At 42.9% G+C, this 27,880-nt stretch overlaps 1 protein-coding gene across 3 annotated transcripts; it reads left to right on the top strand.

Annotated features, from left to right (window-relative positions):
* Positions 1-655: 655 nt before the first annotated feature.
* On the top strand, positions 656-26,258 carry LOC105915695 (scavenger receptor cysteine-rich type 1 protein M130). Of its 3 annotated transcripts, none has more exons than XR_004932465.1 (13): positions 656-852; positions 3,915-4,208; positions 4,355-4,639; positions 6,114-6,422; positions 6,510-6,800; positions 11,838-12,143; positions 12,226-12,522; positions 13,802-14,107; positions 14,190-14,486; positions 22,377-22,684; positions 22,767-23,063; positions 25,905-25,990; positions 26,075-26,100. XR_004932465.1 is itself a non-coding variant. In XM_036145968.1 (13 exons), exons 1-13 carry the CDS (start codon positions 687-689, stop codon positions 26,129-26,131), a joined length of 3,090 nt encoding a protein of 1,029 aa, XP_036001861.1. In that variant the 5' UTR covers positions 656-686; the 3' UTR covers positions 26,132-26,258. The 3 variants fall into 3 exon arrangements, 1 of the variants encoding a protein (XP_036001861.1); XR_004932464.1 differs by having other exon boundaries at positions 22,743-23,063; XM_036145968.1 differs by having other exon boundaries at positions 22,767-22,854; positions 26,075-26,258.
* Positions 26,259-27,880: the final 1,622 nt, after the last annotated feature.

The raw sequence follows: 27,880 nt of genomic DNA, 5'->3' as shown, positions 1-27,880 counted from the left end.
AAACAGAAGCAATCTGTAAGTGGCAGAGATGGTGCTGAGCTTCATAGAATGACGATAAAAATGTTGAGACCCAGGAAGCAGAGGAGTCAAAGTTGGAGTCAAAGGGGTGTCAGGAAGTAACAGATATCGGAAGCTGTAGCGCGAAGCCTTCATAAAGCTGAGCGAGGCTCTGGATCTGATAAAGAGAGGAGCGGAGCTGAAGCTTCACACTTTAAGCAACGAGGACATGGACAGCAAAATTTTTATGTTTCTTCTGTCTCTCTGCAGCTCAGGTTGGACTCTGCTTTCCTTTACGAAACATCTGACATGTTAGAGCTGAATTTTTAAAACACATTTCCTTTCAGGAGCTGCTTTTCTTTGCTTTGTTGAAATGATTAGCAAATTTACAAGTAGAGATGTTGAATGATGAGAACTGTAAATAAAACCTGCGTAGTCATTATGGCAAATTTTCCCCTGGTGAGAAACTGAGTTAAGACCGTGACAAACTTTACAGTTTTTGTCTTGAAAGCTTACTTCCTAAGAAAAAATATCAATGATTTTAGGACTCTGAGAACAGCATCAAAATATGAGAACTACAGAAACAGGTCATCAGATGTTTTAAAATTGGTGTTTTAATTTACTTTTCAGTGTTTCCTGACAAATTCAGGCTGGTTAAGGGACCCAGTCGTTGTGCTGGAAAACTGGAGATGAGGAATCAAGGAAACTGGGAAAAAGTTAGAGACCTGAGATTCACCTGGAACCTGACCATGGCAGCGGAGGTGTGCAGAGAGCTCGACTGCGGCTCTGTGGTGTCAATGAAAAGAGATGATCTTTACAGCTGGCAGGATTTCAAAATGGAGATCACCTGTTCAGGTTGTATTATTATGTTATTTACCCCTATTCTGAACTGAGAACATGTTTATCTAAAAGATGAAAGACTGAACAGTTGTTCTCATAGGGCATCCAAAGAGATCAGCAGTCGTGCTTGTTTCTTTCTTCTTTCCGACCTGATGCAACTTCACTGTCATCAGTTTGTTAAGCAACACAATCTTCCAGAGTCTTGTCAATGTGGTTGAAATAAGTTAGTGGTGAAGATCTTGTGGTCAAATTCTAAATGGCAGTCTTGAAAAATGTTAAAGGTTAGTGCGAACGGTATGAAACCTACAAAGACGGGGGTTAGAAATATGTGGCAGCAGACCGTGAGTCATGCGCACAGCAGACATTACGGTAGGTCCTACTAGTGATGGAAAGTTCTGTTTATTTGGCTCAGCTAACCCAAAGAGAGTCCCGTCTGTCGGGGAGAGGTAGCCTAGTGGTTAGAGCATCGTGCTTGTGTTCTGAGAAAACTACAAGTATCCAGTTTGATCCATGCAGACTGCCGCTATGGGTCCCTGAGCAAGGCCCCCAAGCCTGTCCACCCCTCAGTGTGGTGGCCCACTGCTCCCTAACGGATGGGTTAAACGCAGACAATTTCCCCTCTATGGGGTTATAAAGGGAAGTATGATTCATCGGCTCAATTTCTAGTTTTAATAAATTTTTTCTTGTACTGCCACCCTTTTTACATGAAGCCGACTTTCACTAAAACTGCATTCAAAATGAGGTTTTAGCTGTTCTCCTTAAAGGTCCGTTTACATCAGATGCTCACTGTTGTTGTAAATGAGTTTTGATCCTTTTGGGAATGGAAATTTGCTTCAAGCTGAAACTCTGAACAAGTTTTTGTGAAGTATCAACCTTCGTTACACTGAATGCAAACTTTTACCTAATGTCTAAAGGACATACAGGTCTTTTATATATATATATATATATATATACATATACATATATATATATATATATACATATACATATATATACATACATATACATATATATATATACATACATATACGTATATATATATACATAATATATACATATACAGTATATATACACTATATATAGAATATATATATATATATATATATATATATGTATATGTATGTATATAATATATATATATATATATTATATGTATATGTTATATGTATAATATATATATATATATATATATTCTATAGTCTCATCTCTCTATATATCTATAATATAATCAATCAAACAAATCAAATTTTATTGTCAATTACAATTTGCATTGCAATCGAAAAGTCAGTTCCAGTACAACCGTCCATCACATAAAGAAACAAACATTTTGGGGGGAACGATTGACTGAGGCCTTGAGTTGCCAAGGAACGCAGCCAGTCGGCCGCTGCTAAATAGCGCAGCCATCAAGGCCACATTCCTCCAAACAGCCCGAACCCCGCCTACATGGAGTTCACGAGGCGCTGCCCTTGAAACTGTCGAAGGAAGAGCAACAACATGGGGGAAAGAGGGGGGGAGAAAAAAAAGAGACAGATGTTTGCCTATTTATGCTCTCACCAATAAAGAAACAAACAACCGACACAAAAAAAACCTCATAGCACGAAAAGCACAAATAACACAATACAACATGTACGCAGGAGGTAAACATTTGAGACCTGTCGCGTGTGTGTAATTCATCAGTTTTATGAGTATCAGTTATGCGTGTGTGTTTGGGCGAAAGTGTTTTATCTCCGTGAACACTCTCCAGAGGCCATTGTCCTTGATGTTATCAGCCGGCCCACAGTTCAGAGAAGCATCCTCAGGTGTCAGCGGGGGAGGGGGGTAGCCGGGGGCTTTTTCTGAGCACTCTCCGCCATAACAATCCAGGAGATGAGATAGGGAGGGAATCCAAATATGTTATTTGTTATGAGCTTTTAGCTTTTAAGTCTTTTGCTGGCTCCACATAAATCAAATTTTCCAAATTGTTGGGCTTTTTCGCGCTTCACTCCCAGATTTTATCCCATCTCCCCTTTAGTTCAACCACCAAAGTCAGTCTGCGTTCCAACACAGGCAGCTTTTCGGCTTCGCTCCATTCACCTGCCAGGTTTGTCCGTTCACAGCCATAGTGAGCGCGTCATGCAGCCGGCAGCCTGATCAAGGCCAAATGGCTCCGACATCCGCTGTATTTGCCGATACTTCAAAAATCCACAAAAACCAATAAGTAAAGATCCCAGTATCCTTAATCCAATGTGAAAAATTTCAAACGTCCAGGAATGACAAGGTCGAAAGATACACAGTTTTCCTCCAGGAATTTAGGGTGTATCTCACAAAATTAGTCAAATCAGGACTGGACGGGTCCCCCTTCCGTTGCCTACCCGTCGAAAAAAATTTATCAATAGTATTGAGAGACCAGCTTACCAGATCCATGTTTTTCAGAGTTCGGTTGATATAAAGAAAGTGCTCAGAAGACAAGACATAGCAAAGCAAAGCAGGAGAGGGGGGGGTAAAAGCTGCAGAGAGAGAAAAGACACGACCGACCTCGGAGAGAGACAGAGACAGAGACAGAAGTTTTATTTGTATAAGCTTTATATATATATATATATATATATATATATATATATATATATATATATATATATATATATATATATATATATATATAGATATTGTGTCTCTATGTGTCAAGTAGAGCCGTGTGTAGAGCTGTGTTAACTGTAGTGCTCAACTGCCGAAATAAAATGTATTGTGCTTCCCCTTGGTACTCAGACAAGGTTTTGGAGAGTTGCACGGACATGCTAAAAACAACAAAGAAGAAAAAGGTATTTAAAGGTCAATGAAGGGTCTGGATGGCCACGGTCACTACTCATTAAAGCTAGGCAATCCTCTTGTCGATCCAACACCTAGACTTTCCATATAATGCTAAAAAAGGATTTCAACCCCATTTCAGCCTTTCTGCTTTTAAAAGAGTGAAATGTTAAGGAGTAAATTCCATGGAGCATGGAACTGTCTCAGATGACAAAACATGTCTGAGACCTTTCAGTCGAGCGGACCAGGAAAACTTGAAGTTCCTTTAAAATTCTCTTCACTTCTTTTTTTCCCAGATACAGTCAGATTAGTAGATGGGAACGGTCTGTGCTCAGGAAGGCTAGAGGTAAAGTCTGACATGCTTAACCAGTCGTGGACCTCAGTAAATCAGGATGGTTTTGACCAGAAGGATGCTGAGCTGGTCTGCAGGGAACTTGGCTGTGGGCCTCTTTCAGTCCTCCAGGGGAAGCCCTACATAGATGCTGGTGCTTCATTAAGTCTCAAGTGCAGAGGCAGTGAAGCTGCTCTATCAGACTGCCCCAGCTCTGTCTGGAAGAACTCTGGTAAAGTTGTCAGCTTGAGCTGTTCAGGTAAGTAAAAGAACAGGACAAGAGTTTGTGTCAATGGTTTTAAGGCAGTTGCTCAAATTGTTTGACACTGAATTAATCTACTAATTAAAATATGTTTGAGTTCAGTTTATGTAATGTTAACAAGCTCTGACCTTCATTTTACCCAGAAAGCAAGGATGTCAGGCTGGTTGGAGGATCCAGCCGGTGTGCCGGCACTCTGCAAATGAAATTCAAAGGAGAATGGAAATTGGTTTATAAGAATAGTTGGACTTTAAAGTTTGCTGGAGAAGTGTGTAAACAGCTGGACTGTGGCTCTCCACTTTCTATCACAAGAAGAATGATGACCTCAGAAAAAGTCCTTTGGGAGCTGCGTAACTGTGACGGACCTTCGCTGAAAAGTTGTGTCCAAGGGATCGTACATTCCGAATATTTTAATGAGATGACATGCTCAGGTAAACTATTTTGGATTATTTTGTTTGCTCTTTTCAGTAACTAATCTGTGACAGAATCAAAACAGTGAGGCAAAAAGAAAAGAAAAAGGTTAAGGTGGGTTTAATATCACAATGTCTTTAAAAGAGAAAAAAAACATTAGAAAACCAGAATGAAAAGAAACATGGAAAACTAAGCAACATCATAATAGCCTTTTCTTGACCAATGCATTTGTTTACTGCACCGAAGAAAGGTGGAAAGAGACAACGTTGGGCTTCCTGTATTTAGAGCTGATGTTGCTTCCCAACTTGTTGGTTCTGATCATCTTCTGAATTATCCTGCAGATCAAAGGTAGTTCATCCTGACAGTGTGTGAGGAGTTGGCATTAGGCAACCAGTGAGCCTTTGCAGTCCTGCTTTGACATCACAGACTGGAACCAGGACCCCTTTCAATAAAATCATTTTTGAGTTGGAAATCCCATCTAACTCTGTAGCAAATTCACCATTTCTTTGTCATAACAAAGACTGGACTAGAAAAATCGTCATAGTTATCAAAAAGGGCAGTGTCTTGTAGCATTGTGCCCCAGATGCTTTACTACCATTGAAAATAGTCTCAGAAATGAGCAACAAGCATGATTTAACAGGAAACTATCACGCATGCTATAAAACACTATGAGAGAATATGCTCAGAGACTTGACAAGAATACATTATGATAAACACCAGACACAGTCAAGATTCTATGAGGGTCTTCAGTTCAGAGACTGTTACTTGTGTCACACGATCCTCTTCAGTTCACAGAGAATATATATTCACTTTGTAATCATGTTTCACATTCCTAAATATAAATAAAAATGCTTAGTAAAAAAAAAATGTACGTGTTTGTTAACTTTTACATTTCCCAATAGAGCTCAAATGGAGAGGCCTCCAGAGTAGTGGAGGAACCACCATCCCATCAGAATACTGTATTACAACTGTATAACTAAATTACAACTATACCTATATAACTACCATGTTGTAACAGTCATGTTTTTTTACTGTACAAAATGCATGAAATACACTTGAGTGGACAGATAAATATTTCTTATGGATGCTTTACATCCCTAAGGATGTATAAAAACACTTAGTAAAAAGATCCTGACTGAGTTTATCATAATGCATGCATGAGAGGTTGGGCTAATGTTAGCTTGCTTTCTCTGTGTATTGACATGGCTTGTTAATTTGGCTTGAGCCATTTTGTTTGCAGCTTACATATTTGTCTGAGAGTAACATTTATGGATAGAGTTGTTAATTAGATGAATAGAAATCTGATTGTAACTGAACTAATTGGTTTTTATCATTGGCAATCCATTCGTTCATAGAAGAAAGATTTTGTTTAGAATTGTCAAACAGTTAGTTGAATAATGGGTAATGCATGGTAGCCTGTGTGTATTGTAAAATCAATTTTTTTCCCATAGACTGCTCAGGCTTCAAATTTTCTTCTTTGTCTTTTCTCCTCAGACTCTGTCAGATTGGTTAATGGCATCAACCACTGTTCAGGAAGACTGGAGGTGAAGCCGCATGAGTTGTGGTCCTTAGTGTGTGAGGATGGCTTTAATCACCAGGATGCAGAGGTGCTCTGCAGGGAGATTGGCTGCGGGCCTGCTTTAGTTGTAGACAGGAGACGTTATGGAGAAATGTACACTCTAATACTGAAAAAGGAGATTCCCTGTGGTGTCAATGAATCTTCTCTACTGAACTGCGGAAGGCCGTGGCTTAGAAAAAGTACCTGCCCTAGTAATTCTAAGAGTATTTGGCTCACCTGTTCAGGTAGACCTGTATTTAGATTTAAATTTTGCATTTTCCCATTTACTCATGTGTGTACTCATTCTAAACATTAACCCTTTGTTTGCTCAGACCCAGAAGTCAGATTTGTTGGAGGAGCTAATCGCTGCACTGGTAACTTGGAGATTAAACAGTTTGGAAGGTGGAGAGCAGCGGGTGACAGGGATGAAATCCGTGACTGGCCTCTGATGCAAACCAATGTCATTTGTCAGAGGCTGGACTGTGGCATGCCATTTTCGAGACAAATCATCCTACATTCAACAAAATCTGTTTCACAGATAGACTTTTTCTGCACTCATACTCTGGAATGCATACAAGTAGAACATATTGAAATTATTTTCAGAGTGAAAATCACCTGTTCAGGTAATAAATGAATTACCTTCACATAATGGCACATTACGTTAATGACTATGTTGACTTGCCAACAGGCATTGAAAAGTTCAAAACCCATAGCATTACTTACTGCCGATGTTAATGTGGATTCAAAAACATTCAAAATCCCCACGACATCTACAACTCCAAGCCCAATGCCGTTGGGATGTTGTGTAAAATGTAAATACAAACAGAATACAATGACATGCTATTTTTGAACCTATATTGAGTGAAATACATTACAAGGATGATATATTTAATGTGCAAACTGATAAACTTTACTGTTTATTGCAAATATTTACTTATTTTGAAACACTTCCCATTTGGGAACTCAGAACACATATTGTTGAAGCTTTGTAAGTTTAAATGTTTCCCACATCTTGCTTGATGTACAACTTCAATTGCTCCAACAGTCTGAGGCCTCAAACTGTTGCGCTGACCTTTGATCCTGAGGGATCAAAGGTCCCGGGCATTCCGTCTTGATTTTTGGCTTACGCGCTCCATTTCCTCATATTGTCTGAACCTTTTGATTATATTATGGATGTACGTAGGTTATGAAAACTTCAAATTTCTTGCAATTATATATGGAGAAACCTTCTTAAACTGTTGGACTTTTGCTCATGCGGTTGTTCACAAAGTGGTGAAAGTCCCATGACTCCATCCTTGCTTGTGAACGACCAAGCCCTTCGGGTTGCTCCATTTATACCCAAGTATGACACCTTCCTGTTCCCAATTAACTGTTTGCCGTGTGCACTGTTCCAAATATGTGTTTTCTGAACATTCCTCAACATTTCCAGTTGTTTGTCTTCCCAGCCTTATTAGGGACTACAGGCATTGAATTCAAAATGAATGAATATTTGCAACAAAGTTTGTCAATTTGAACATTAAATGTTTTGTCTTTGTGGAGTCTTCAGTAGGGCTTTTTGCAAAAGACATCAAATTGCTAAATTTAGGATGGCTCAGCATGCATGTGCCGTGGCCATTTTAGATTCAGACAAACACTGAGTAATAAAACATGAATAGTTTACTTGTATGACTCAAATAGCGGACAGATTTCTCTTGAATATCACCTCAACAGACATATTATGGTAACAACAAAACACTGCTGTGTTTGTATCTGCCGGAGTGACTCAAGATATGATGATCTTCACCATATTAAGGGAGGTTATTAATTTATCTTCGCAAATCTTGAAGGGACGCTGAGAAATGTCAATGTTGAATATGACCTTGTGAGCGAGAGAACTTTACTGTGGAAACACTGACCAAAGACACCCACATTATATCACCAGTATTTTCTGATCTGCCTTGACTCACACATGAGTTTAAGTGACATCCCATTCCTAATCCATAGGGTTTCAATAATATGACATTGGTCCACTCTTTGCAGCTAGAACAGCTTGAACTCTCCAGTGTTCACAGACTTTTTCAAGTCCTCGCTGGCGACATGTCACATGCCAACCTGCTTGAAATCCTCCACTATTATCCCTGTTCCCAAGAAGCCAAGGTCCACAAGACTTAATTACTTTAGACCTGCCGCCCTGGCCTCTGTGGTTATGAAGTCCTTTGAGCGCCTTGTGCTTTCACACCTGAAAGAGATCACTGACCCCCTCCTGGACCCCTTACAGTTTGCCTACAGAGCCAACAGATCTGCAGACAACGCTGTCAACCTGGCCCTTCACCACATCCTCCAGCACCTGGATTACGCAGGTACCAACACCAGGATCCTGTTTGTGGATTTCAGCTCTGCCTTCCACACAATCATTACAGCTCTGCTTCAGGAGAAGCTCTCCCAGCTGAGTGTGCCTGACTCCACCTAAAGGTGGATTAAAGACTTCCTGTTTGACAGGAAGCAGCACCATGAAGCTGGGAAAACATGACTCTGACTCACAGCTCATCAGCACTGGTTCCCCCAGGGCTGTGTTCTTTCTCCTCTGCTCTTCTCTGTGTACACCAACAGCTGCACCTCCGGTCATCCGTCTGTCAAGCTCCTGAAGTTCGCGGATGGCACCACTCTCATCGGACTCATCTCTGATGGTGACGAGTCCGTCTACAGGTGGGAGGCTGACCATCTGGTGACCTGGTGCAGGGAGAACAACCTGGAGCTCAACGCTCTAAAAACACTATGGAGTCTTTCTGCTTCCTGGGAACTATCATCTCCCAGGACCTAAAGTAGGAGCTGAACATCAACTCCCTCACCAAGAAAGCCCAGCAGAGGATGTACTTCCTGCGGCAGCTGAAGAAATTCAACCTGCCAAGGACAATGATGGTGCACTTCTACTCCTCCATCATTGAGTCCATCCTCACCTCCTCCATCACCATCTGGTAAGCTGGTGCCACCGTCACCGCCAATGACAAGGGCAGACAGCAGCGTGTCATCCGGTCTGCAGAGAAGTTGATTGGCTGCAATCTTCTATCTCTCCAGGACCTGTACGCCTCCAGGACTCTGAGGCGTGCAGGGAAGACAGTGGCTGATCTCAGTCACTTCCCTCTGGCAGGAGGCTGCGGTCCATCAGGACCAAAACCTCACTCCACAAGAACAGTTTTTTTCCATCCGCTACCAGCCTGATCAACAAGGCCCAGAGCCGCCCGTGACACTGGACACTGCCTCTCTCCCTCCCCGAATCAGGACCTACAAGCTACACCAACGTGGACCTTCTGCGTTACATTAATGCACAGTCTACTGTGTATATAGCTATAGATTCTGTATCTATATATATTTTGTCTGCACCACCAACACCATGTCAAATTCCTAGTCAAATAGACCAGCCAAAGGCTGTCTACAAGGTTAAGGAGTGTGTTTATGGGAATCTTTGACCATTCTTCCAGAAACACATTTGCAAGGTCAAATACTGATGTTGGACAAGAAGGCCTGGCTCTCAGTCTCCGCTCTATTTCATCCCAAAGATGTTCTATCGGCTTGAGGTCAGGACTCTGTGCAGTCCTGTCAAGTTCATCCACACCAGACTCTGCCATCCATGTCTTTATGGACCTTGCTTTGTGCTCTGGTGCACAGTCATGTTGGAAGAGGATGGGGACTGCTCCAAACTATTCCCATAAAAATGGGAGTATGGAATTATCCAAAATCTCTTGGTCTGCTGAAGCATTCAGAGGTCCTTTCACTGGAACTAAGGGGCCAAGCCTAGCTCCTGAAAAACAGCCACACACCATAATCCCCCTTCTTGCGGTCCTAGTTGATAAGATTAGCAATTTAGGCATTGTACAGGTCGAGAAATGCCTTATGAAGTATGAGGATGTATTTTTTGGAAAATAAACTCTTGGGCTCCCTCTGTGAGACTCATTGTCAGGTTGTCTGTCTTCATCCATGATTCTACCCTGCTCTGGTTTCATCTGTGTTATGTTCCTGGTACCTGTCTTCTGGACTACTTTGTAAGCCCTATTTATTTAATAAATCATTCTACATCTCATCATGCAGCTCTCCTGTTCCTCTCTGCGCTTCAGTCTTGCACCAAACCTGACAATCTCTATCTTTTCCAACCTGTTTCCTCACCATTTTACCACACTCCCTATTGCTCTGGACTGTTGACCATAAGCACTTAAAATCCATCACCTTATTTATCTCTGCTCCCTTACCTCGCGGCTATACTTGGGTCCTTCTGATTCACACATGTAATCTCTCTTGTTCCACTAATTGCAGGGGCAAGGTTCCATCTCGCTAGAGTTTCCTCCATCTGACACCTTCTCTCACCACAAACATCATAGTCCATTGAGATTCCTAACCTCTTCTGTCAACCTGTCCATCGCCACAGCAAAGAAGAAGGGGCTCAAAGCCAATACCTGATGCAGGCCCACTTCCAGCTTGAACTCCTTTGTCACACCTACAGCACACTTCAACGCTGTTTTACAGTTTCAGACATGTCCTGCGCCACTCTAACATACTTCTCTGCTACTCCAGACCTCTTCACATAATACTGCGAGTCCTCACTTAGTATTTTATCATATGCTTTCTTTTGATCTCTTGATCTCCAACAACACAATGCAGCTCCATCTGACATTCTCTCTTATTCTCTATCAACATCCACAAAGCAAATATTGCATCTGTGGTACTTTTTCTGGGCACAAATTCCTATTGCTGTTCATAGATGCTCACTTCTGACATCAGTCTAGCTTCTGCTACTCTTTCCCATAACTTTATTGCGGGTTCATTCCTCTGCAGTTGCCACTACTCTGCACATCTCCCTTGTTCTTGATAATTGGTATCAGCACACCTCTTCTTCATTCCCCAGGCATCTTGTCAATCTCCAAGCTTTGAACAGCTTGGTCAAAAAATCTACTGCAGTCTCTTCTAGACACTTCTCTACCTTCATAAGGCATATAATCAGGACCAACTGCCTTTCCACCCTTCATCCTTTTCAATGCCTCCCTTACTTAATTCATACTAATATTTACTACTTTCTGATCCACAATAGTCACTTCTTCTGCTTTTTGAAGAGTTGAAGAATGGGGAAAATGAGAAAGAACCAGATATTCCTTTCATCTTCCTATCACACTTGTTTGACGTGTCAGCATATTACCATCTCGATTCTTCATCACCCTAACCTGCTGAACATCAATTCCTTCTTTGTCTTTCTGCATCAATAACCTGTATAAATCCTTCTCCCCTCCTTGCAGTCCAAATTATCATAGTGGGCACTTTATGCTATTTATTTGGCCACCTCTATCTTCCCTTTATGTTGCATCTCACTGTACTCCTGACCACTCACTTCGGTCCTAATGGTGTACCGCTTCTTCTAAGCCGTGCTCTTTCTCCTTACACAACTCGTCCCCTTTGAAGCGACATTTTGCATATAACACACTAACATACTATGTACAAGAATGAAATAAAAAACATAGATAACAACAAACACAACAACAAAAGAGGAATTGAAAGACTAATGGTGTTTGTTTGGAGCAAAGGTGTTTTTTATGTTTTGGATTAAATATATTCTTAGAGCTTCTACTGAAGCCCAGTGACATTCTGTAGGGTGAATAAACTATCAAACACACTACTCCATCTTTCTCTCTTCACAGACTCTGTAAGGCTGGTCAACAGTTCCAACCACTGCTCTGGTAGACTAGAGCTGAAAACGAACCAGTCGTGGTCTACGGTGTGTGAAAAGGACTTTGACATGCAGGATGCAGAGGTAGCCTGCAGGGAGCTTGGCTGTGGGTCTCCTGTGATTCTCCAGGGAGCACTCTTTGGGGGAGAGAAGGCTCCCCTTAAAAGAAGGGAGTTCCACTGTGAAGGCAATGAGTTAGCTCTGCGGATCTGTAAAAGCTCAGACTCAGCCAGAAAGCCCTGCTCACCTGAAAACATTCTTGGACTCACCTGTTCAGGTAGACGAGGAGATGGAGAGCTGATTCTATTAACTGCTTTATTTCCTTGATTAATACGTTTTATATTTCTGTTTACATCAAGGCTACCTCAGGTTGGCGGGAGAGAAGAGCAGCTGTGCTGGGACTCTGGAGATGTTATACCAGGGACAGTGGAGACCAGTGGCTGACAAGTATGATCGACTGGAGACGAAGCTGTTTGCTTCTGTGTGCGCCGAGCTCGGGTGTGGTACTTTTGTTTCAGTGACAAAGAGAATAGAACTTTCAGCAAGTCCTGTGTGGTGGATCCTCTCACACTGTCCACAGTCATTATCTGAGCTGCGAGAGTGTGTAGTTCTGGATGATGCTACTCACGATTCCAGCTTTGAAGTTAGATGCTCAGGTAATCCTGAACACACGTCTATATTTGCATTTTAGGTTATAAATGTGTGCAGAGCTGGAGAAAAACTTGAGTAAAAACTACATGTAGACCTTCTTTTTCCCTCAGATGTGTGTGAGCTTTGTCACATGCAGTGATCTGCAAAAGTATTAACACTGCTTAACTTTTTTGCAGAATTTTGTCACTTTACAACCCCAACCTACAATGTTGAATCATGTGAATTTGTATTCAGCCCCCCTGGGTCAATAAATTTGTTTATATTAGCCAAAGCTCAGTCAGAATGAAAATAAAATGGTAGATGACAATTTTCAAGTCTTACCAGATTCGTAATTGGATTTTGTCTAAGCCATTTAAAGAATATATATACTTTGATGTAAGCAATTCTAATGCAGGTCAGGCTGTATGTTAACGTTTGTTTATCTGCTGAAAGTTGAAACTCTTAATTAGTTCTTAGTCTTTTGCACTATCTAGAAGATTTTGTTCTACGAGTGTCCTGTATTTGGCTCTGTTAATCTTCCCATCAGCTCTGATCAGCTTCATTGTACCATCTTTAGAAAAGCCTCCCCAAAACATGATGCTGCACCTCCAGGTTTCACAATGGGGATGATGTGTTTGGAGTGATTATCAGTATTACCCTTTCATTACACAAAGCATTTTGCTTTTAAGTCGGAAGGTTTTATCATGGTCTCATCTCAACAGAGCTATTTCCACCATGTTTATCTTTTACTTCACAACTATGCACTACTTAGTGTTTGGCTACCATATACAATCCTAATTACATCAGAGTTAGTGGTTATAATGAGACGTTTGTCACCAGCACTATTAGTAGTTGTTTTTAACCCTGTCCTTGACCAGTCCGGTGTGGAAATTATGTTTTTTATTCGCATGGCAGATGTGTCAAAGGTTCTTATGCAGGGTGCCCTTCCTAATGCAACATTCTGCTTTTATCTAGGCTTGGGACCACTACAATTACGATACAAGACACTGTACCCTCTTTGAAGCTGCATTATCCATAAAATATCACCGACAGACTATTTACAAGAACAAAAATGAATGTGTAAAAAAAATTAAATACATAAAAGCAGGAATGTAAAGACTGATTCGGTTTGCTGGCAGCATAGGTGCTAAAATTAAGAAAATATTTTAGTTAAAGTAATTATGTCATGACTAACCAAAGGTGTTTTGGATGAAATATATTCTTAGAGCTTCTACTGAAGCCCAGTGACATTCTGTAGGGTGAATAAACTATCAAACACACTACTCCATCTTTCTCTCTTCACAGACTCTGTAAGGCTGGTCAACAGTTCCAACCACTGCTCTGGTAGACTAGAGCTGAAAACGAATCAGTCGTGGTCTACGGTGTGTGAAAAGGAATTTGACATGCAGGATGCAGAGGTAGCCTGCAGGGAGCTTGGCTGTGGGTCTCCTGTGATTCTCCAGGGGGCGCTCTTTGGGGGAGAGAAGGTTCCCCTTAAAAGAAGGGAGTTCCACTGTGAAGGCAACGAGTTAGTTCTCCAGGAATGTAAAAGCTCAGACTCAGCCAGAAAGCCCTGCTCACCTGAAAACATTCTTGGACTCACCTGTTCAGGTAGACGAGGAGATGGAGAGCTGATTCTATTAACAGCTTTATTTCCTTGATTAATAAGTTTTATATTTCTGTTCACATCAAGGCTACCTCAGGTTGGCGGGAGAGAAGGGCAGCTGTGCTGGGACTCTGGAGATGTTATACCATGGAGAGTGGAGACCAGTGGCTGACAAGTATTATCTACTGGAGACGAAGCTGGCTGCTTCTGTGTGCGCTGAGCTCGGGTGTGGTACTTTTGTTTCAGTGACAAAGAGAATGGAACCTTCATCAAGTCCTGTATGGTGGATCCACTCATCCTGTCCACAGTCATTATCTGAGCTGCAAGAGTGTGTAGTTCTGGATGATGCTACTCACGATTCCAGCTTTGAAGTTAGATGCTCAGGTAATCCTGAACACACGTCTATATTTGCATTTTAGGTTATAAATGTGTGCAGAGCTGGAGGGAAACTGGAGTAAAAACTACTTCTTTATACCTGTGATGTGGTTTGGCTTTGTTACATGCAGTGACTTGAACACCCCTTGGAGTTTTTTGCTAATTTTGTCACTTTACAACCTCAACCTACAATTTACGTTGTGGATTTGTATTCAGCCCCACTGGGTCAGTAGGTTTGTTTATATTAACACAAGCTCAGTCAGAATGAAAGGCAAGCATTAGATGACAATTTTCAAGTCTTACCACAGATTCTAAATTGAAAAATGAATATGCTTTGATGTAAGCAATTCCATTGAGGGTCAGGCTGCATGTTTAAGTTTGTTTTATTGGAGGAAAGTGAACCTCTATATTAATTCTAAGTCTTTTGCAGCATCTAGCAGATTTTGTTCTATGATTTTCCTGTATTTATCTCCGTTATTCTTCTCATCGGGTCTGATCAGCTTCATTGTACCTTCTTTAGAAAAGCCTCCCCACAGCATGATGCTGCACCTCTGGGTATCACCATGGGGATTGTGCATTTGGATAACCGGACTTTTGACAGATAGTTGTAGTTCCACCGAGCTCCACGTGGCTCCAGGGGTCCACACATCCATCTGGACTCGCTGCCATTGCGAGGGATTTCAAGACCACACAAAATAGACCAGCCATCAGGATCCCAGGGTGGGATTTTCATAGATGCGTCATATCAGAAAAGTGATTCAGACAGCAATAGTGGCTATCAGCGAGGAAGGAAGCGGTAACAATAGCCTAATTTCCATTGCCTGGGGCTTTTGAGAATCTTGGGGCTTTGCAAATCACGGGTAGGGTTTCCATACACATTTACCCGACTAATTTCCTTTACCCGCTAGGCTGGTCCACCCAATCAATCTTGGGCCCACGGTTATAAAGGGGCCCATGCTGTCCACCGCCAGGCTGATGACGAATAAAACAAAAAAGGTAAAGTCAGTCTCTTAAGGCTGGTTCACACGTCAGGAAAATTGGCCCCAATTTTTCCCCATATACTATCCGCAGTATATGGTTTGTTAGAGCGATCTAGTCCACTCGGTAGAACGTTGGGACAGCTCTCATCTAGAATCGGGGATATTCAACATGTTGGATTGCTCCCCAAGGACAAACGACCATGCAGCCTGTTGAATGTGACATGTGGCCAAACGGAAAGAGAGGTAAGGGAAACCCTGACAGAGAATAAACAGCTCACCTCCATATCAAACATAGAGCCCACAAGATTTCCAGTCCGACATCTGAAGGGTCCAAAGGGAGACTTTGGAGGGAACCAGCTACTAGATGGTTGGACAAGTCTTTCGCCCCTATACCCAGGTCGGGCGACCGATTTGCACTACAGGACCGCTATGGTCCTCCACCAGAATTACCTCTGGCTTCACCCTGCCCAGGCATAGTCAGCCATCTTTTGAGTCTGCCAGATTGAATCCTCCAGAAAAGCTTAGAGCTCACTCCAACGAAGGGATTCCATCCTCCACAGCTCTGCATGGAGGAATGACAGTGGAGGAAATTTGAACAGTAACTTACTGGTCATTTCTGTGGTCGTTTATCAGGTTTTACCTGCGTGATGTTTCAGCTTTCGCCATAACTCACTTTGTTCTCAGAGTTCTGACAGAATGATGATTGCACTCATTTTGGCAATCTCTTCCCACTTCAGATTGGGAAGGTTCAGATTGGGAACTAAACTTTAATTTACAGAGTCACCTTCATTGGAAGGCAGTGTGGGAGGGGGACCCGCAGGGACAGCAGATTGCAAACAACGAGACAGGCAAGCCTGAGACCAGGACTCGACTTGCAGGTCAGCCCAATTAATATGCGGGTTGTGCTTTTTTAACCAAGCGAAACCCAGGATGAGGGGAGCATTTTTAAAAGGGAAAACAAAAACGAGGTTAATTCCCTATGGTTACCGGAGATAACAACTTGAAGGAGCTTGGTTTGATGAGTGACCAGGTGATGACTGCCTCCATCCAGGGCGGAAACCTGGAGAGGGGTGGACAAAGGAATAGTTTCAATCCTGGCCTGTAAAACAAAAGACTGGTCAATTAAATTAAAGTCGCACCCTGAGTCAACCGAGGCGGAAAGAGCAAAATTCTCATGAGCAATTAACACTGTCGCAGGGGGGGAGCAAAACTTTAGTGTGGCCCGTCAGCCTTCCCTTTACTGACGACGGACCCGGCCTTTTGGCCGAGCAGGACAGGAATTAATGAAATGCTCGGGAGACGCGCAATATATGCATAACTTATCATCAAAACGTTGCTGCCTCTCCTCAGGAGTAAGACGCACCCGACCCACCTGCATGGGTTCCAGGGGAGAAGGAGGAGCAGCAACGGGGCGATGGGGAGCACGGTCAGGTGTGGGAGGAGGCGGCCGGTGAAAGGACGGCCTTTCAGTTCGTCCCTTTCCTCGAGTTCTCAAACGGTTGTCTAAACGAATTGTCAAGGCGATTAATTCGTTTAGTGAGGTGGGTTCCTCGAGGCGAGCCAGCTCGTCTTTGAGAGGTTTGTCTAAGGCCTGAAAAAACACAGATTTTAATGCGCAAGGTTCCCAGCCCGCAGCAGCTGCCAAAGTGCGGAACTCGATCGCAAACTCCGAGACACGCCTGCCGCGCTGCCTCTGCGTTAATAGATGTTTGGACTGCTGAGCAGGGTCGGACTCGGCAGAAAAGACCATTTTAAACTCCTGCAAAAATTCTTCAAATGTGCAGCCGAAACGCTGGCAGTCTGGGAAGCGGGGCTCAGCCCATCTTAAGGCTTTCCCAGATAACAAACGTAAGACAAATGAGATCCTTGCCTCATCTAGAGCAAATCTCTGCGGGGATTGGTTAAAGACTAAGAACACTGAAAAAGAAAACCAGCACAATCCCCACTATCCCCAGAGAATTTTTCTGGACTAGGAGCAGAGTTCTCGGGTACAGATCGGGGTGCTCTGCTGGAGAGGGCCCCGGGGCCTCACTAGATGACGCAGAGGATAGGAGGGTAGCGCAGAATGTGTCGGAAGGTTGACTAATCTGAGCTGCCAGCCCCTGCGACTGGTTCTGCATTGTTTGCATGGCCAGATGGAGGGTCTGAAGCTGCTCCTGATGGGCAGTTAACGTCTTCCCAAATGCACCTGCTGGGTCAGTTTGGCCAGAGTGTTTTTCTGTCATGTTACGGACGTATTTGGCCCAGATGCAGAAAACACTTGGGAAGACTGAGAGCAGTTAAGATTTTTATTTAATAAGTGCAGAGCTGGCAGGACGAAATGCAGAGTCTCAGCGGATCAGAGCCCGAAGAGGAACGGAGCCGGTAAGTGTCAGTCTCGGGAGAAAGGCAAGTTGTTAGGTAGGATCTTGGTAAGTGCGTAATGTGTCAGACCTGGCTTGGTATGATCAGGGAAGCTCCAGGAATTATCCAGGGAGTTATCCAAGGCAGAATGAGCATGTAGGAACAAAGGCACGAGAAACCTGGGTGAACAGGAGACACGAGTTAGACACGAGCATGAAACTGTCGACAGACAGTGGCCACATAAGCATACCACTGAGGTTAACACTCTGGCATCCCCAGGCTGTCTGAGTGCTGCTCTTATGCTTCAGCACTGGCTCACAGAACGAGCCGTAGGTGTGCGCGCCCCACCCACCAGTCAACTGCAGTCACCTGTTGAGAGAGCAGAGGCGACAGCGCCAACAGAGAACTGCATGGCGCTGCCTGCTGAGTTCTGACAACACCCCCCCCCCCCTCAATGGTCGCCACCCAGCAACTCCGAGGAGGAAGTGGAGGGACGGGAAGCCATGAAGGACTCTATCAGAGCAGGGTCTGAGATTAAGGAACCCGCTACCCATGACCGGTCCTCAGGACCGCGGTCCTCCCAGTCGACGAGATATTGGAAACCTCTACCTCGCCGACGGGAGTCCACGATCCTGCGTATCCAGCGCCCCTGGTGGTCCTGGGCTGGTGGAGGTGGCTCAGCCGGAGGGCACAGGTCACTGTAGCGCATGGTTTTGATTTGGGAAACGTGGAAGGCAGGGTGTACACGGGAGTGCGGAGGAAGGTGGAGACGGACGGCCGTGGGACTGATGAAGGTTTGAATCTCGTACGGGCCAGAGTAGCGGGGAGCTAAATTACGGCGAGAGGTGGAGGTGTTCTGGGTGGACAGCAAGACCAGCTGGCCGGGGCGGTAGTGGGAGGCTGGATTCCTCCTCCGATCGCCGAACTTGCGGTTTTGCTCCACAGATCTTTGAAGGGCCTGCTTGGTCTTGTTCCAGAACTAAATCTGTAGGACACTGGCAGGGAATAAAGGGGGCTGAGAGCCAAGAGAGACTTCTAAAGGGGAAAGTCCAGGGCAGTCAAAAGTAGCCGGTCAACGGCGGCAAATCGCTTTCTATAGCAGCTCTTGCCGCCGCCTACATTTCCCCGATGGAGCGATATTTGTGCCTTCTGGTTGAGCGCGCAGCAACTAATCCGAGCTCAACTCTGAAAAACTCTTCTCGCGCGACGCTCGCGGAGAAACAGCCAAACGAGGGCACAGCACAGCTGGTGTTGAGCATGGAATGAGCAGGTCGAGCGCGCGAGCAGAGAAGGAACTGAGCGCGCGATACCTGTTTTGAGCGCACGCGTGTTGTTTCACTGCGTGCTTGGCAGTTAGTAAATTGTCATATATTCACCTAATCTGATCTGTTTTATATGGTGCTAGTAATTCAAATTCAACAAATTTTATGCAAATTTGTTCAAATCCTTGTTAAAACATGATGATAACATGTGAAAAAATGTTTTAAGAATAATGAAAAAACAAAGGTTGTTTTAGAAGAATTGATCATTCACTTTTTTTTTGCTTTTTATTCAGTTTAAAACATGCACTCTGACTCTATTATTTAAATAATCACCTGTCTTGAAAGCTTCCAAAATACATCAGGGAGACTCTATTTTTTAAAATTCTCCCCTTCGGGGCTCGGGCACCGGCATATGTGCACCCTCCTACCTGATAGTCTGTGGCCTGCTACTGTAAAAAAGTTTGACTGCCCTGAAAGTCTGGTGGCGGAGGAGGTGTGGCTATTATGCGCGTATTCAACCCAGGGGAGGTATTTACTCCAGTCCGCTGGGTTAGATGATGTTAAACAGCGGAGGGCGGACTCCAGCTCCTGGTTCAGCCTCTCTGTTTGACCGTTGGTCTGTGGGTGGTACCCGGAGGAAAGCGTATACCTGGCTCCAAGAGCCGAGGCAAACTCTCTCCAAACCCGGGAGGTAAACTGGGGACCACTGTCAGACATTGTCTTGGGGTATGCCGTGCAGGCGAAAGACATGCTTCACCAGGAGCTGGACCGTTTGGAGAGCAGAGGGGAGTTCACGCAGGGGGGCCAGATGGCAGACTTTGAAGAATCTATCCAAGTCATCCCAAGGCATGTCCAGGGTGGTGGACATGCCTTGGGATGACGACAGGCTAGTGACGAAGTCTAACGCTATGTGGGACCATGGGCATTCCGGAACGGGGAGTAGTTGGAGGAGGCCTGCGAGTGGTCTGTTAGAGGGTTTATTTTGTGCACAGGCGGGGACAGCGAGGACAAACTCTTGGGCGTCTCTGGACATCAATGGCCACCAGAAGTAACGGGAAAGGAAGGCTGTTGTACGACGAACACCAGGGTGGGCAGATGATTTCTCAGTGTGGGCCCATTGAAGTACATGAGGATGAACAGAAAGGGGAACAAAGGTCCGATCAGGGGGTCCATTGCCTGGGTCTGGGTCCCGAAGCAGACACGTTGTTAGGTAGGATTTTGGTAAGTGAGTAATGTGACTGAGGGGCTGAGCACTTACCACAAGGCACAGAGACCAGATCGGGGGGAGTGGAGCGGAGGAGGGAACAAAGCACAGTCTGCCCTGATGGAGGTTGGCGACTGAACGAAAGGTGGGTGGCAGGAAGGAGGATGGGGTCCGAGCAGCGCCAGAGGTGGTATAGACAGCCGGAGGAACCAGGTGAGTCAGACCTGGCTTGGTATGATCAGGGAAGCTCCAGGAATTATCCAGGGAGTTATCCAAGGCAGGATGAGCACATAGGAACAAAAGCACTAGAAACCTGGGTGAACAGGAGACACAAGTTAGACACAAGCATGAAACTGTTGACAGACAGTGGCCACATAAGCATACCACTGAGGTCAACACTCTGGCATCCCCCAGCTGTCTGAGTGCTGCTCTTATGCTTCAGCACTGGCTCACAGAACGAGCCGCAGGTGTGCGCGCTCCGCCCACCAGTCAACTGCAGTCACCTGTTGAGAGAGCAGAGGCGACAGCGGCAACAGAGAACTGTATGCCGCTGCCTGCTGAGTTCTGACACCCTCCCTGTGACCAGATATTATGAAGATGGAGAGGTGCAGGGATGGTAACATTGCAGCATTACACATGGTTCAGCTGATAAATTGTTTTCTTATGGTTCCTGCCCCTCTGAGGAGTTGTTCACCTGCTCTGTTCATTGCTAGACTGTTACAGTTTCAAACTTTGTCATCTTTACCATGAGCAGCAGGTTTGGTCTCAACCTCTGCTCAGACAACGCATTCTCACTCCCTACTCATCATATATTGTCATATTCTTTTTTTGCCGGGGGAAACTTGATAGGGACGTGACCTGGTTGCAAGCCAATGTAAATGAATAGGCCAAATAAAACGTAGGCCGGGTTGTTAAAATATTCCATGAGAGCAACCTTCACGTCCAATAATAATGAGAAGGGGGTACCCGATGCATCAATATGTGACTCTGAGGGAACCTGACCAAGCGTCAATATATAATGAGTAGGGAGTTAGAATGTTTAGGCCCAGAACAGAGAGTTTCTCCTCTCTGTTGTTGCGCGCACGATTGACTGTAAATTGCTACCTCTGTAAACCTTTGGCCTGTTCTGCTCATGTGTTAGACTGTTACATTTTGTAACCTTGGTCTTCACTATTTACAGACACAGGTCCATCTTTGTTCTCCTCTCTGTTGTTCAGCTGCGCAGGATTTCTCTAAGTGTGTAATTTTGCATAATGGAGGCTGAGTTGAAGTTGTTTTGTAAGAACAGGTTGTTTATGCTTGTGGTTCGATTGGACACCATCCTTCTTTGCCTTTAACCTACTAGTGATAGCCTTAAAAGGTGAAGCCTGTACGGAATAGAACGTTTCTTATGTACTGCAACCCCAGATTCTATGCGTATAAGTTCTGAGCCTCACTGTTTCCTTAATGGCTTTAGAAATGTTTTTTTTGGAAGCTGTTTGTCAGGTCTCATGGTTATTCAAACAGAATGGTGTGGGGCCCACATAGCAGGTGGGCATAAACAAAAGTTTTTTAGCGCTTCCACTAGGCTCAAATGGATAAACCCACTGACGATAGCCTTAAAGGGCCGTGCCTATACTCATAGAATCAGGGGTTACAGTAAATAAACAAACATTTTCAGTATTAGTCTTTCATTATACAAACCATTTCGTCTGTTATCCAAAAGGTTTTATTTTGGTCTCATCTGAGCTGAGCAACATCCTCCATGTACTGTTTTTCTTTTACTTTACTGTTATGCGCTACTTTGTGTTGGGCTACCACAAAAAATTCAAATGACCTTTAACCTTTAGTTAGTGTTTATAATGAGATATATGTCACCTGCACAGGTGTCTGCCATTTTTAACCTGGTCTTTGACCAGTCTGGTATAGAAATCATGTTTTTTATTTACATGGTAGATGTGACAAAAGTTTTGATTTTGTGGTTAAAGCATTTACCACAGCATTTTTTCATGACTAACTGCATACTGTATTTTGGGTTTAATATATCTTTAGGGCTTCTACTGAAGCCCAGTGGCATTCTGTAGGGTGAATAAACTATCAAACACACCACTCCATCTTTCTCTCTTCACAGACTCTGTAAGGCTAGTCAACAGTTCCAACCACTGCTCTGGTAGACTAGAGCTGAAAACGAACCAGTCGTGGTCTACGGTGTGTGAAAAGGACTTTGACATGCAGGATGCAGAGGTAGCCTGCAGGGAGCTTGGCTGTGGGTCTCCTGTAATTCTCCAGGGGGCGCTCTTTGGGGGAGAGAAGGCTCCCCTTAAAAGAAGGGAGTTCCACTGTGAAGGCAACGAGTTAGTTCTGCCAGGATCTGTAAAAGCTCAGACTCAGCCAGAAAGCCCTGCTCACCTGAAAACATTCTTGGACTCACCTGTTCAGGTAGACGAGGAGATGGAGAGCTGATTCTATTAACTGCTTTATTTCCTTGATTAATTAGTTTTATGTCTCTGTTTACATCAAGGCTACCTCAGGTTGGCGGGAGAGAAGAGCAGCTGTGCTGGGACTCTGGAGATGTTATACCATGGACAGTGGAGACCAGTGGCTGACAAGTATTATCTACTGGAGACGAAGCTGGCTGCTTCTGTGTGCGCTGAGCTCGGTTGTGGTACTTTTGTTTCAGTGACAAAGAGAATGGAACCTTCAGCAAGTCCTGTATGGTGGATCCACTCATCCTGTCCACAGTCATTATCTGAGCTGCGAGAGTGTGTAGTTCTGGATGATGATACTCACGATTCTAGCTTTGAAGTTAGATGCTCAGGTAATCCTGAACACACGTCTATATTTGCATTTTAGGTTATAAATGTGTGCAGAGCTGGAGGGAAACTTGAGTAAAAACTCCTTGCAGACCTTCTTTTTCCCTCAGATGTGTGTGGGCTTTGTTATATGCAGTAACTTGAACACCCCTTGAAGTTTTTTGCTAATTTTATCACTTTACAACCTCAACGTACAATTTACGTTGAATGATGGGGATTTGTATTCAGCCCCACTGGGTCAGTAGGTTTGTTTATATTAACACAAGCTCAGTCAGAATGAAAGGCAAGCATTAGATGACAATTTTCCAGTCTTATCACAAATTCTCAATTAGATTTTGTCTGGACTTTGACTGGGCCATTTAAAAAAAAAAAGCAGGCTGCATGTTTAAGGCCCCAACAATATTAGGTGTAACTGCAAAAGCATTTTGTGTTTTTAGGCAGTTCATCCACTTGAATCAGGCATTTTTAGGAGTCTATAAATGATACATTTTTAAAAAACTGGGTCCCAAGGTGCATACATTTCAAAATGCTGGTTTCTTGTATCCATGTGTGCATGTGAGACACATCTTTTCTGAAATGACATCATAGCTTTGCCTCTCTCCGTAACCTGCATACGCCTCACTCTCAAACAACAACAGTGTTGCAGATGTCCGTGTTGCCTTCACAGTAAGACAAATATTGGCTTTGTTACGGATGTTAGTGGTATCCTCTGACTCTTCCTTTGCTTTACATTATATCATTTTTTTTAACTGATTGTTTAAAGAAAAGCTGTGTTGTAGTCCTAACAAGCAAACTTAGGTAATAACAATGTACTTTACTTTATTTGTCCAAACACTAAAGGAACATGTTTACAAGCTGAGGTTGTTCCACAGTATGTGCTTTTGATTTTTTTAACACAAAAAATCTGAGGTGCTAATAAATATTTTACAGCTGCAGTTTTCATACTATTTTCTATACACAGCAGCCCTGTAATCCACTGGTCATCATAGAGTATAGGATTGTGACTAAATCAAATTTTTAAGTGAGGAGAAATCCGCAGGTACTGTATGAAATCCGTATGTACTGTACAAGTGTATTAAATAGGGTTGTAGTGTGATCAGAACACAGATAAGAGCTTGGGAGGTGCATGATGAATGGTGAAGCTATGTTTTAATAGACTAACAAGGCTTACATGATGACAGGGATACAGGGACCAAGAAGACCAGAACAGGGTAGCTTGACGGATAGAGACGGTGGTCCTGACAATATGTATGTGAATGTGAGAAGGGATCTGAGTGAAGACAGCGGGATATTTGACTTTGCAACTTTAGAAAAGAAGCTCTTTTAAGTCTATTTTTTTAATAAGCCCTATAACAATTTAACACATAGGCCAATAATAATAATAATAATATATATATATATCTTTGTATTAGCTGTAATTCCATGTGGATTCAGCGGGTTTCTTCCTCAGGTTTGATCCTTTGTAAGAGAAGAGAGGAGAGCCTCTCCTACGTTTCCCCTAATACTGCTTTCTTTCCGCTCATTTTGAGGCCCCTAGATTTCAACCAAAGTTTAAGCTGTTCTATGCTGTGTTTCTCAAATGTAGCATGTTGAAATTAAGCTTCCATGACATTGTCATCTTCCGAAATGGTTGGTATTGCTGTTGTTGCCATTCTAGTTTCTACTCAGCTTGTCTGACCATCAGGGAAACTCAGGCTTTCTCCGGTCATTTGAGAAATGTCCCGTTAGGCACTGGTGAACTGACTGATACAATTTTTGCTGTAAGAAAGGCGGGGCAATGACCTGGCAGGTGCAGGGAATAACAGGATTTAACAGGGAACAAGATAATGGGCCATACTTGGAAGAATCTAACCAAACTAAGAAAGAACAGATATGACAGAAAAAAAGAACTACAGAACACTAACATAAGAGCATAAGCTAACAGAACAGAAACTGGATTTAACAGATATCAGAATATCATTAACCTAAACCCCGAACAGAAAACTAAACAGGTAATACGAATGAGGATTTAGAGATTCGCAGTGCACAAGAACAGACTGCATGATCCCCAGGGAGCTAATGTAATCACACCCCTGATGATCCTGACAGGATCATTGTCCTGTTGCATAATCAAAGTTTACTTAAGCTGAAAGGCCCAATCTTTCTTTCCTCATGGATCTTCTGTTAAGCAGCACCTCAAAACTGTCACACTTCCACTACAACTTTTAAGTTATAGTGGAAGTGTTAGATTGTTTGGACAACTCTTTCCCCTTATTAAAAAAATGTACCATTTGAAAACTGTATTTTGTGCCAAGGTAGTCTCTTCGATATGACAGCTGGAAATAGGCACCAGCACCGCTCGTGACCCCACAAGGGATAAGCATGTCGGAAAATGGATGGATGGGTCTCTCTGATATACAAATTTGTCTGATGATCTGAAGAAATATAGGTGTTAGTGAGAAAAAAATAAATCTTTAAGATTTGCTTTTAACAGCACTGTAAATTCACGCTGCTTTGAGTAGATGTTAGGCTGACTGCCCTATTAAAATCCCTTTAAAAAAAAAAATCACCAATGCCGTAAGATACTGAAACCCCAAGTACTCCACATCTTCCACCTTCATGTGAGCATCCCTTCATGTCTTGGTTATTGCCATAACTGGGGCATTAATGTAAAACTATTAGTTCAGGATTTTGTTTTTAATTGCGTCATCAATGCTATTCGGGGTAGGGGGGTAGGTAAAAATAATTTTCTAATTTTTTAAGCACAGAAAAAAAAATAGTTTGTAATGTGTCCCATGATACCTTATCTGTTGTGGGTGTGTTCCTTATGTGCAATATTCTCAGTAATCTGTTTAATTCTGTTACAGGTACTTCAGTTGATTTCATCATCAGACCATTTGTCGTGCTGATGGGTATGATGATATCAATCTCCATCCTTTACTGCTACTTTAAGGTACTGTATGTATTATGCATTGTTTGTGCATTCAGAAAATATTTGCTATAGTAATGAACATCTTATAAAATGGTGTATTTTCAGGTCCGCAGCAGAAAAAAGATAGAACGTGTGAGGATTGCAGTACAGAAAGCTGCCTGAAGGGGGAGACTTCAAACTTCAGAACCAAGTAGAAAAGTGTCTCTGTGGTGTTTGGATTAGGCATGGTGAAAGATTTCAGACTGCAACAGCCAACAAATTCCCAATATTTACGATAGTAGTTATGGATGCAAAAAGAAAAACAATTCTTCAGAATATGACTTATGTTTCTCACCATAAGAAACTGTTGACTATGCAACACTGTTTTATAAAATAGTTAAGTTTTAAAATGATGTTTGTACTTCCCTAGAAACAGTCTGCTTTCATTCTGGCCCACAATGAAAATGTCATAGAAAGCCTCTTTTTTTTTGTTGTTGCTTTTTTTAAGTTGTAATAATTTGTAAAGAAGGAAATTACAATGATGTAAAAACAAGGGCATTTCGTATTTTTTTTTATTCAGTTTCATTTTATGTTACTATCAATGTTGTTTAGTTTATAGTTTGTGGTGTTTAACTTGAAATGACTAACTGATTAAACATCTTTGAAACCATATTTGTTTCTAAAACAACAGTGATAATTAAACAGCATGGGCAAACAGGCTTAGATCTGAGGAAACCGGACTTTGGCTCAGTTCTTTCTGAAAATGTTTCGACACCTATCCAGAAGTCTTTGTCAAGCAGTTGTGATGAACCGGATAACTGAGAATTTGCACAAAGCATTAAACAGCATGCTCAATGCAATTCAAACACAAAGAGAGACTGCGTCCACAAAATCTTTAACATTTTAGGCTATTCGATGGAACGTTTAGTCCTAAAGAGCCATAACGGGTGCAAGGGAAATAAATGTTTTGTCTCTTTTTTCGAAAGCTGGCATGATTTCCAGAGGTCTTTGTGGAAATTCCTGCAGCAATAATTTACATTAAACTTTATGTTTCATATTAGTTAGACTTACCAAAGATATTTGTATTTGCTATTAGAAAAAAATTATAAGGAGATTTCATTACTCTCTTCAAACTTGGTTACATAACCAGGATTACTCTGCTCCGTAAGCAATTGGGAAATCCCAGATAACGATGCTATGACTCTGGAAGTTTCTGATTATTTTTGAAGATTTGAATTGGATGTATTTGAAGGGAACATCTCAACTCCTTCCTTGAAATTATGGGAAGATCAACTCTTAAAGACAAGTGCTTGCAAGCATGGGAATACCATCCCAACTCTCAAGTAAGGGGGGGGGGGGGACAGCATCCTTTTGTGGGAAGTTTTACTTTAGGAATTGGTGAACTTTACTAAATGTATATATAAGAATGTTGGAAATGAGGACATTTCGTTCCTCTCCCTTCAGCTAGGCCACTATCCAACTTCACCACTCGTGTGTGAATGCAACGGGAAGCCAAACAGAATCCAGGGCAGAACAACAGAAGAATTCAACAAGGAACAATGGTAACAGTGAGCTTAAATACAGAGGTAGGGCTGGAGAAATAACAAGCAAACTCACAAGAAAAGCCATCAGAGTAGATGTGGAGCGGCAGTGGCAGAAGAAAACCAGGGAAGCTGAGGGAGAGAGACTAATTAACATGAACTTAGCTGAGCTGAGACACAAAGAAACTATCAACCAAGGGGAATAGACAAAGATGCAACAGAAATAAATCCAAGAACAACAAGGAAATACTGAAAACACAAATCCTTGGACATTTTCACACCTGTATCCTCTCAGCTACATTTAAAATAACAGATCCAGGCAACAGTACTTTGGTTAGCAAATATATTTTAATATATAATATATCATTTTAGCACAATGACAAAATGGCAT

Source organism: Fundulus heteroclitus, chromosome 14, assembly GCF_011125445.2.
Source record: "Fundulus heteroclitus isolate FHET01 chromosome 14, MU-UCD_Fhet_4.1, whole genome shotgun sequence".
Taxonomy (NCBI): Eukaryota; Metazoa; Chordata; class Actinopteri; order Cyprinodontiformes; family Fundulidae; genus Fundulus; species Fundulus heteroclitus.
The sequence above is the reverse complement of the archived record's forward strand: the minus strand, read 5'-3'. Positions and strand labels throughout refer to the sequence as shown.

Excerpts from the sequence above, each read along its gene's own strand:
- LOC105915695 (XM_036145968.1), top strand. The coding sequence starts at position 687 with ATGAGGAATCAAGGAAACTGGGAAAAAGTTAGAGACCTGAGATTCACC. Across the intron at positions 4,209-4,354 it reads TGTCAGCTTGAGCTGTTCAG|AAAGCAAGGATGTCAGGCTG; the intron begins GTAAGTAAAAGA and ends CATTTTACCCAG. Across the intron at positions 14,487-22,376 it reads CTTTGAAGTTAGATGCTCAG|ACTCTGTAAGGCTAGTCAAC; the intron begins GTAATCCTGAAC and ends CTCTCTTCACAG.